The sequence below is a fragment of the Pelodiscus sinensis genome, chromosome 32 (assembly GCF_052426305.1).
Source record: "Pelodiscus sinensis isolate ZL-2025 chromosome 32, ASM5242630v1, whole genome shotgun sequence".
Classification (NCBI taxonomy): domain Eukaryota; kingdom Metazoa; phylum Chordata; order Testudines; family Trionychidae; genus Pelodiscus; species Pelodiscus sinensis.
The window spans coordinates 13,314,835-13,325,617 of record NC_143083.1 but is presented as its reverse complement, the minus strand read 5'-3'; the positions used below and the strand labels follow the sequence as shown (position 1 = coordinate 13,325,617).

At 58.7% G+C, this 10,783-nt stretch overlaps 1 protein-coding gene across 1 annotated transcript; it reads left to right on the top strand.

Annotated features, from left to right (window-relative positions):
• The first annotated feature begins 833 nt into the window (after positions 1-833).
• BABAM1 (BRISC and BRCA1 A complex member 1) lies at positions 834-10,681 on the top strand. Its single transcript, XM_075902778.2, has 9 exons — positions 834-922; positions 1,829-2,156; positions 2,367-2,425; positions 4,017-4,137; positions 4,495-4,573; positions 5,877-5,901; positions 6,566-6,695; positions 7,134-7,220; positions 10,282-10,681. The coding sequence occupies exons 2-9, from the start codon at positions 1,881-1,883 to the stop codon at positions 10,480-10,482; spliced, it is 978 nt and encodes a 325-aa protein (XP_075758893.1). The 5' UTR covers positions 834-922; positions 1,829-1,880; the 3' UTR covers positions 10,483-10,681.
• The last annotated feature ends 102 nt before the right edge of the window (positions 10,682-10,783 follow it).

Sequence of the window (10,783 nt, the reverse complement as noted above, 5' to 3'; positions counted from 1 at the left end):
GCAGCCTGATCTGCGGGGCCAGGAGAGGCAGGACACTGCCTTAGCCCTCCGCCCCCCGCTGCACACCACTGCCTGGGATCCGCTTGAGGTCAGCTGCTCTTGCCCCAGCCCTGCCCCCCCAAAGCCGGAGCTCCCTCCTACACCCCGCAGCCCATCCTCAGCCACACCCCGCAGCCCACGCTAGTCACAGTATGTCGGGTCGCGGCCTCAACGGTTTTCTTCAGCTGGGTGATGAGAAACAAAAGTTTGCAAACCGCTGCTCTAGCTCTAGGGCAGGGTCGGCCACATCCGAGCCTCTGCCAAGGGTTTGTCGGCACCACGGAGCCGACGCCGGCAGAGCCGGAGGGGTGCAGGCGTTTTTGCAGGCGTCGGACGCCCGTCTCCCCGCGCCACGTTAGCGACACAGACGGAAGCCCTGTTCCATCGGCGCGGCCGCGTCTACACTGGGGTTTGCCCCCACTCGGACCGACATGGCCACGCCAACAGACTTCCAGTCCGGTGCCGACGGCCCGGTCAGTTCCGTCGACCCGGGGGGGGGGAGGGGTGAAAAATCCAGCCGCCCCCGCAGCCGGAGCGAAGCCGACCTCACGCCCTCCTTTCCTGCCGCCGTGTTTCCAAGGGCCCGGCTCCGAGACGGGGCGGTCAGTGCCCAGGGTGGCCGGGTTTGCTTGGGGCTGGCAGAGGGACCAGCTAGTGGCCTCACCCCATAGCTCCCGTGTGGGCACCTTTGGCCGAATGGGCAGGTCTGCAAAGGGGCATGCAAACCCAGGCGGGGGCATGGAGGGCGGGGCCTGGCCAGCCCGAGGTGGATGGGGGCGGGGCAGAGAGGGGCGCCCAGGGAACTACAACTCCCAGCAGTCCGCGCGCTGGCGGCGCCCGGGCCGCTTCCGGGTTGCGGATCGACAGGGACTGTCCGGCCGGGGTGAGCGGTGACGGGCGGCCTGGGGGGGCCAGCGGCGATGGGGGGAGGAGTCTGGGGGGAGCAATGGGGGAGGGACCTGGGGGGGGCAGCAGTGATGGGGGGAGGGGCTGGGGGGAGCAATGGGGGAGGAGCCTGGGGGGCCAGCAGCGATGGGGGGAGGGACCTGGGGGGAGCAATGGGGGAGGGGTCTGGGGGGCCAGCAGCGATGGGGGGAGGGGCCTGGAGGGAGCAATGGGGGAGGGGTCTGGGGGGGCCAACAGCGATGGGGGGAGGGACCTGGGGGCCAGCAGCGATGGGGGAGGGGCCTGGAGGGAGCAATGGGGGAGGGGTGGGGGGCCAGCAGCGATGGGGGGGGGGCCAGCAATGGGGGAGGGGTCTGGGGGGGCCAACAGCGATGGGGGGAGGGAGGGGGGCCAGCAGCGATGGGGGGAGGAGCCTGGAGGGAGCAATGGGGGAGGGAGCAATGGGGGAGGGGCCTGGGGGGAGCAATGGGGGAGGGGGGGGGGCCAGCAGTGATGGGGGGAGGGGCCTGGGGGGGAGGGGGGAGGGGTCTGGGGGGGCCAACAGCGATGGGGGGAGGAGCCTGGGGGGCCAGCAGCGACGGGGGAGGTAATGGGGGGAGTAGTTGGAGGGCAGTGATGGGCTAGGGGGCAGCAGGGTGGGAGGGTGGAGTTGAGGGAGTCGATGGAGGGCACCAGGTGGGGCAGCAGTGATGGGGGGCTGGGGGGGGCCAGGCTGGCTGACGGGTGGCCGGGACCCCTGGCCAGAAGCCAGCTCCCAATCCCCCCCAGCGCAGAGCCAGAGGGAGGGGTGGGAAAGGTGGCCGGCCCCCGGAGGGCTTTGCCAGGCGGCGTTGTCCGTGCAGCGCCCTGCACCCAGCCCCATGTCTCCCTCTGCCTGACCCAGGGAGCCCGTCGCTGCAGCCAAGCTGGAGTCGCCCGTGGAGCGCAGCTCCTTGATGGACACCTCGGAGCCCGGCAGCGCCGCCGAGGAGGAGGAGGAGAAGGCCGCGGAGCAGCGGCCCAGAACCCGCTCCAACCCGGAGGGGGCCGAGGACCGAGCCCTGAGCGTGCAGGCCAGCGTGGGGAACCGCAGCGAGGGGGAGGGGGAGGCGGCCAGCGCCGATGACAGCCCCCAGAGCACGGCCGCGCCCAACGGCAAAGACTGGCCCGGCCCGGCGCAGCCCACCGAGTTCCAGGTCAAGACGCCCCGGGTGAACTGTCCTGAGAAAGTGGTGAGTGCCGGCCTCCCGCCCCAGCCCACCGGCCCTAGGGTGGGTCTCCTGCCTTCTCCGCCAAAGCCCTGCTAGCTGGGGGGAGGTCCAACCCTGCAGCCCTCTTTGGCCGTGTGTGTGCGTACGTGGCCGCTCAGGGCAGCGAGGGCTAGTGGTCAGTGGGTTCGGGGACGATCTGAGATGCTAACGCTGCCCTTTGCTTTCATGCAGATCATCTGCTTGGACCTGTCTGAGGAAATGTCTCTGCCCAAACTAGAGTCCTTTAACGGGTGAGCGGCGTCCGTCTGTCCGTCAGCCCGTTGCGATTGCCATCCGTACAGCCTCGCTCGGCGGGAGGGGGATAATTTTGGATGGTGCGGCCACTCCAAGAATTTGGGATGTAGTCAGGGGCCGCACGTTTCTGCGGCCAGGCCTACACTAAAGGGAAAGGTCGAATTAAGATACGCCGCTCTAGCTACCTTAATTTCTAGCTGGAGTCGATGTAATTTGAATTTCCCCACCGTTCCCACAGCGGGAGGTCGACAGGAGCAAACACTCCCATTGGCGTCCCTTGCTCCTCGCAGGAGCAGGCGTACCAGCTGCCGGCGGGGGCATCCTTTGAATTTGATTTAGCGGGTCTTTACTAGACCTGCTAAATCAAACTCCAAAAGATCAATCGTGACCCCAAGTGAAGACACGGCCTAGGATATTAACGGAGGAGGTCAGCGCTCCCTCTAAGCTGAGCGCTTGGGTGGCCACCCAGGAGAAATTCAGATGCTGCTCAGCTGGTTGGAAGAGCACCCACCGCTGCCCACAGCCGGCAGCGTGTGTTTCTATTGGTGGTGCACATCCGCACATGCTTTGGTGCACAGAACACAATTTGTTCCACACATAAATGGAACTCGTAGAGGGAACATTGGAAGAGGTGCGGGCTCTGGGGTGGAAGTTGAGTACAGGAGGCAGCTCTGGGTATGGGACCAGGCTGCAGGAGAGGATTCTGACCAGGAGCAGGGCTGTAGGAATGGGTACAGGATCTGGAAGGGAATAGTGACCAGGGGCAGGTGCAGAGGGTCTGGCCTGGGGCAGAGAGTTGAGGTCCAAACAGGGATGCCAGGTGTAGGCTCTGTCTGGGAGGCGCTTATTGGAGGTGGGCAGGCTCTCTGTCTGCTGTGCCCACACATGCCTTTCAAAGCAGCTGGCCTTGGAGAGAGGATGGTCCTCTACGTGACCCAGACAGCTCACATTGCCCAGTTTTCGGCCAATGGGAGCTGCAAGGATTGTGTTGGGGGAGGGGGCCAGCACACAGGGACACCCCTCTAAGGGGCGTGCGCTGCGCAGAGATGCACACGTTTGCCCCAGCAGCTGTCTGCTTTAAGCGGCGCTTGGGGGCGCCGTAGCTAAGGGGTCTGCCCGAGGGTCCATAGAACATAGGTGGCCCAGAATACCATGGTGGGTTGGATTTGAATGTTTTGTGGGCTGGATCTGGCCCGGGGGCCGTATTTTCCCATCCCAGTCTAGCAGATAGGCCACCGGCCTGTGAGCCGGGAGACCTGGGTTCTGTTCCCACCTTTTCTACTCGGGAAATCGTTTCCCTTCGTGGATCCTCAGTTTCCCCATTTGTGAAGTGGGGCTAATGAGACCGACCTGCTTCTTTTCAAGTACTTGGAGTTCTCTAGATGACAAGGCCCCCGGGGTGGGAGGGGTGATGGAGGGTTCCAGGCCCCCGGGGTGGGAGGGGTGATGGAGGGTTCCAGGCCCCCGGGGCGGGAGGGGTGATGGAGGGTTCCAGGAGTCAGGTCAGTGTTCAAAGGAGACGGATGCTGGGGGAGGAGAGAGATGGGAAGGCCTCAGCTAGCACCTGCTCCCTCGCTTGCGCCATAGATCCAAAACCAACGCCCTGAACATCTCCCAGAAGATGATCGAGATGTTCGTGAGGACGAAGCACAAGATCGACAAATGCCACGAGTTCGCGCTGCTGGTGGTGAACAACGATGCCACCTGGGTGAGTACTGCTCCCCCCCCCACACCTCCCGGCCTTTGCGTCGGGTTTTCTGCTTCTGCGGTCAGCGCTTGCGAGACCCCAGTCCCACCAGTGAGGGCTTCCAGGAGAAACAGGAGACGAGCCCCGAATTCCTAACTTGCAGAGAGAATTGAAAACAGGGATTTCAACTTCCCCCCATTGCCCCTGAAAGGCCTTCTTTATTCGTCATCGAAAATCCACGGGAACAACCCAAGGCAATCCTTTGGGACAGCGGGGATCCTGTTGTGCTAGGCCCTGCACGCTAATATTTCTCCCTCCTGGTGTGATTCCAGAGAGAAACTGTTGCTTTCCATTAACGTCCTTTGTCTTGTCTCTTAGCTCTCCGGTTTCACCTCTGACCCCCGAGAACTCTGCAGCTGCCTGTATGACCTGGAAACCGTGGTGTGCAAGTCTTTCAGTATCCTTCCGTGGCGGTGGGGAGGAGGCCCTTTACATGCCTGTCAGTTTTGCAGTAGGGATGTAATAGTGCAGTCGATGAACCGAGAGGCAAAAGCTTATTGGTTAATGCTTTAGCCTACACGCATACCCCACCCCCTTGCAAGTACATCTTTTAGCAGGCTGGCCAGCAGCCCGGCTCAGCAATAGGGCTGGGATCTAACCCCGCTGCGGCTCTGCCTTTAAAGTGTATTAGGAGCCAGGTGGGCAGGCAGCCCAGCTCAGTTCTGGCTCGTGCCGTGTCCAGGAGCTCTGATCTCCCCGCTCCGCCCCCCGGACAGGGGCTGCTGCCACTCTGCACTGCTGCCTCTATATAAGAGGCAGCAGCACGGGGTGATAGCCAGCCAGTCTGCAAGGGGAGCTTGTTTTCAAACTGGCTCCCCTCCTGGACCAGCTCCTGCCTGGCACCTCACGCTGCTGCCTCTGATAAAGAGGCAGCAGCACGGAGTGGCAGGGGCTTCTCGGGGGCGGGGCCGGAACGCACTGCTTGCCCCGCCCCCGGGGCCAATCGGAGAATCAAGTAACCGATAAGAATTCCTGAGGTTAATCGACTATTCAGTTAACCGACATTTAACATCCCGATTTTGCAACATCAGTAGGAAAAAACTGACACTGATAAAAACCAGCGGAATCTGGCAACTCTGTGTGTGGGAACAGTAAGTAAAATGTCCCATGGGCCACACAAAACCCCGATGGGCCGCAGTGACCCACTGCTAATCTGGGGGATCCTTTGATAGCTCTGTTACCTGCTGTCTCGCCAGATGATGGCAGCAGAGCTCCACGTCCACGAGTGCTGCCTGGACTGAACGAGTCTCACGGGGGAGGCGGGTTAGTCTGTAACTTTACACACAACGGGGGGTGCTGTGGCAGCTTAGGGATGAGCCCGTTGGGGGCATGGGGACTCTGCTGAGTTTGGCGGGGGTCTGCCTTGAGCTGGGACTGCCACGGCGGGCCCTGATGCACCAGTGAGGAAGGACGGTGCTGGGTGCTCTGTCGTGTGACCCTGAAAATCGGGGCTCTGTTCTCCACTCTGCCGTAGCTGCGTGGGCAGGTCTCTCCCTCGCTTTGTGCCTCAGTTCCCCACCTGTACCATGGAGCGAGGAGGAGGTCTTGCCCAGCTCGGGCTCCGTGATGCTAGGTGCTGTACAAACGAAGTGCCAGGCCAAGGGACCCCCGCCCCCCCGAGCTCACCAGCTGAAAACCCCAAATAGCATCTAGAAGGGCCGCGTATGTGTAACGACCAGTCCTTATCTCTCGGAACCTAGACCTCGAAGGCCTCTTCAGTCTCATGTAAGTTTGCTGCTCTGTGGAAGGAGCAGATGTTGCTTTTATGCTTCCATGGCCCCTTTCTGGGGGGGTTAGCTGGGGCCAGCGAGGGTTGCTTCCATGGGGATGAGAAATCAGTTCTACAAAGCGGGTCTCGTTCTTGGCACAACGCTGCTTATTTAAACCAAACTCCAGCGTCCCGTTTCCCAGAATCCAATGGAAACCAACAGCAGCAGGCGGCTTCCTTGTGGAGAGATTCCCCAGGTCTGCCTCTCCAGCGAGCTATGTGCCCAAGAAACGATCTCTGCTTTTTCTCCAGGTCGTGCTCAGAATTCCTCTTGCTGGAATCCAAAACACACAGGCTGCAACCAATATCCTAGCCCCTTATCTGCCACGTGGGGGACCGCTCAGACCACGCAGCTTTAGCTCTGATCTGCCAGCTGGCCCCGTTGCCTGCAGCTGTTTTTATTGCATGTTGCGCGTTCTTTCTGTAGAACCTGAAAGCAGGGGATTGGCGCCCTGTGGTTTTCATGGGATCTGCTATTGCCTTTGGAGCCAAAATTCAGCAGCCATTTGCCCCCCCCAACATGCTCCCAGCTGCGTACGTGCTTATAGAACCGCCCAGCCCCACGACGTCATGAGTGACGTTGCTGGCGTGTCTGACCTTTCGTTCTCTTCAACGGCCCAGACAGCAGAAGATCGAGCTGCCCGTGACGGAAAACGTCCAGACGATCCCGCCTCCCTATGTGATCAGGACCATCCTGGTGTATAGCCGGCCGGCCTGCCAGCCTCAGTTCTCCATGACCGAGCAGATGAAGGTGGGTGCTTCCAGGTTTGCCGACTTGTCGGGCTGTCTGTGGTGCCCCGGGCAGAAAGCAGCCTTCCCGGTTACTGCTCAGTGGTGGTCCGTTGGCTGTGCCCCCTCGCTGGCATCAAGAACCTTTGTGAATCAGGCCACACACTCCTGCAGGTGTCAAGATCCTGCCTGTCAAAAGCCACTCCTGCGGCTAGCAGCAGTCGGGCACGAAACCAAAGATTCACGTGGGCCAAGGACACCAACCTCCTCCCGAGTGGGCAACGGTCCCATCTCCAGAGGGGGGTGAGAACAGGGTGGGTCCATGCCTGAGGGTCTCATCCTCCAGTTTGGGCACCTTTCCCCTGCCGCCGTTTACCCCGGGACTCTGCTTTGCCGTGGCGTCTGCTCACTGGACTCTGCCATGAGAAGGAACCTTCTTTTTTTCCCCCCTTCTCTACAGAAAATGCTGCAGTGTCCTTATTTCTTCTTCGACGTGGTTTATATCCACAACGGCGCCGAGGACAAAGAGGAGGAGACGAGCTGGAAGGTGAGAGCCCGGCGGGATCCGTAGCTGATCCGCCTTCTTTTAGCCGAAACCTCCCTGCTCTGTCAGACGTTGCTCTGGGCCCGAACAAGGCTCTGCCATCCCTGCCTGTTCTGGGCCATTCCTTGCATGTCACCTCAGCTGTTAAGAACCGTCGATTTCTCTCTCCCAGAATGAGTGGAGATATTCTTTCAGTCGGCCCATTAGCATGTTCCTCCGGCTGCCCGATGGCGGGTGTGACGTAGTGGGGGGGCCTTGCTAGGGCTGTGGCCACCTCTGCTGTCTGGTCATTATGCAAAGGGGGCTCCAAACCTGTCTGACCAGCTACCCCCCATGGAGAGAAACAAAGGAAGGTGGAATACCGCCCCTGGCTGGGGGGGCAGAGCTGGAGGAGAGTTAGTTTAGTTTCTGTCTGGGAGCATGGAGGAGGCAGCCTCAGCAACAGGCTGGGGGGTTTAGAAGCCGAGACCCCCTTCCCCATCTCAAGGGGGGCTGAGGCATCCTAGGCCTGCCCTGTAACCTGATGACATCTGTGCTGTGCTGTGTCCTGGAGAAGCAATAAACCCCCTCTATTCTACTGGCTGGTGGAGTCTGTTCATGCCATTCCGGGGGTGCAGGAGGCGGGGACCCCAATGCGCCGTCACAGCGGGCACCCTGGCTTTGTTCTTAATGCATGGCCCAGAGATGGCTATCTTCTTTTTCTGGGGAGTGGTTGAGCTTAGGACATCAACAGAGGACAGAGAGGTATTTGGGTGTCTCTCTAGAAGATGGGGTGGGCACTAAGCCGGGGCAGTTCACCAGGATTAACCCCCGGTGAGTCACCGGCACTTTATTTACCTGCGCGTCTGCGGCTACATCATCTTGCAGCTCCCATTGGCCGCGGCTCACCAGTTCTGACCAATGAGAACTGCGGGAAACGCTTCCCGGTCCATGCCGCTTCTCGCAACTCCCATTGGCCAGGAACGGAAATCCGCAGCCAATGAGAGCTGCAAGGAGCTGTACCTGCGGATGTGCAGGTAAATAAAAGTACCAGTGGCCTTCAGGGGCAAACCCCAGGGAACTGCCTCCGGGCCATTTATTATCCAGCTCTCATCTAGACCCACTCTGCTTTAGAACATCAGAACGGCCAGACGGGGTCAGACCAAAGGCCCATCTAGCCCAGTGTCCTGTCTGCCCACAGTAGCCAATGCCAGATACCCCAGAGAAAGGGAACAGAACATGATCCCTCTCCTGTCGTCCATTTCCAGCCTATGACAAACAGGCCAGGGACACCGTTCCTACCCATCCTGGCTAAGAGCCATTGATTGGACCTAACCTCCATGAATCTATCTAGCTCTTTTTTTGAATAATCCCCAGGATTTTAATAATCCCCCAGAACAGGACTGCAGTAGCTGAACCATATTATCAAGTCCAATGCTTTATTAGGGCCCTACCAAATGCATGGTCCATTTCTGTGAATGTTATGACTGTAGGCATTTAAAAATAATAAATGTCACGATTTCAGCCATTTAAATCTGCAGTGTCACGGTGGTGTAATTGTAGGGTCCTGACCCAAAGAGGCGTTGTGGGGGGAGGGGTGGTGTGTTTGTTATGAGGGGGTGGAGGGTTGTGGTCTGCACTGCTACCTTTCTGTGCTGCTACTGGTGGCACAACGTTCAGAGCTGGGCAGCAGCGGCTGCTGGCTGGGATACCAGCTCTGAAGGCAGCTGTGAGCTGCCACCAGCAGAGGTAAGGATGCGTGGTATGGCAACACCACCCTCACTTCTGCACTGCTGCCTGCCGAGCAGGGTCCTCGGTCAGTAGATGCCGCTCTCCAGCCCCCCAGCTCCGAAGGCAGCCGTGCACAAATCGGGGTGGCAGGGTGTGGTATTGCTACCCTTCAGAGCTGGGCACTCTGCCAGTCACCACCGCTCTCCAGCTGCCCAGTTCTCAAAGCAGCACAGAAGTAAAGGGGGTGATACCACGACCCCCCCCGCCCAATAACCTTGCGACCCTTCTGCAAATTCCCTTTGGGTTTGGGCCCCCACTTTAAGAAATGGTGAAATTGGTATAGTCTAGGGTAAAAGCACACAAGGCAATATTTCACTAGGGGTACGTCTAAACTACATGGCTCCGTCGACGGAGCCATGTAGATTTGTTTGTTCTGCAAAGGGAAATGAAGCTGCGATTTAAATAATCGCGGCTTCATTTAAATTTAAATGGCTGCCGCGCTGAGCCGACACACAGCTGATCAGCTGTGTGTCGGCTCAGCGCGCTAGTCTGGACGCTCCCCTGCCAACATGAAAGCCCTTTATCGACCTCCCCAGTAAACCTCATCCTATGAGGCATAACGGGGAGGTCGATAAAGGACTTTCAGGTCGGCGCGGGAGCGTCCAGACTAGCGCCCTGAGCCGACAAACAGCTGATCAGCTGTTTGTCGGCTCAGCGGGGCAGCCATTTAAATTTAAATGAAGCCGCGATTATTTAAATCGCGGCTTCATTTCCCTCTGCCGATCAGCCTCATCTACATGGCTCCATCGACGGAGCCATGTAGTTTAGACACACCCCAAGGGAAGAGGGGGCAGGTTTCACGGCACGTGACAAGTTTTTCACGGCTGTGAATTTGGCCAGGCCCTTCTTATTAACATCTCAATTCCTGTTGTGGCCCTGGGCATTACAATGCTCTGTGCACTATTGTGCATAATATCTAGGCCCAACAGGATTACGTGTCAGTTCCTATCAGCCTTGATGAGCACCATTCTTACTGATCTAGTGTTGGCATCGGCTCGTGATCGGTTTGTACATTTCTCGTGCTGCCTGCCTGCGGATCACATCCCAGGTGCTAATGAGTTCAGGATGCCATGCGATGGAATTCATTAGCATGGAGGTCAGACAACATTACTGCCTGTTTCACCAATAAGGCAACCGAGGCCTGGAATGGAGTGACTAGTTCAGCGTCCCACAGCGAGCCAGTGTCAGCACTAGGAATAAAATCCAGGTCTCCCAACCCCCCGGGTGTGCTGTAGCCAGCCCTTGTTTTGTACACAATGCCTGATTGTAACAGAGCTGCTCTGTCCCGTTCCAGGAGATGTACACGTTTTTCAGCAACCTGGACACCAAAGGCACCAACTACAAATATGAAGTGTCTGTGACAGGCCCTGCCGTAGAGCTGCACAACTGCATGGCTAAGCTCCTGGCCCATCCCCTGCAGAGGCCCTTCCAGACCCATGCCTCCTACAGCCTGCTGGAGGAAGAAGAGCCAGCAGAAATTGAAGCGACGGTGTAATAAATGAGCCTTCCCCTGTCCAGTTCTGTCGACCCATGTCGCACAATTCAGGGGGCCTTGTGCACTGGGTTAGGTGGATGTAAAAATCTGGAAACAGTTTTTTAGTTTAACTGCCCCTAGAACTGCTGTCTCCAGAAGTCAGAGCTCTACGGAAACTGTTTAGTAAATGAACTTTCTTCATAAAGCTGCCTGTACGAATTGCCTTTACTATTTTGTTGCCGTTAAAAGGTCAGACCGGTGCAGTATAAGATAAAGCTCACTAAGGTGGCTTTAACTGGCTGGGTTACTTTCTGCCCCTGTG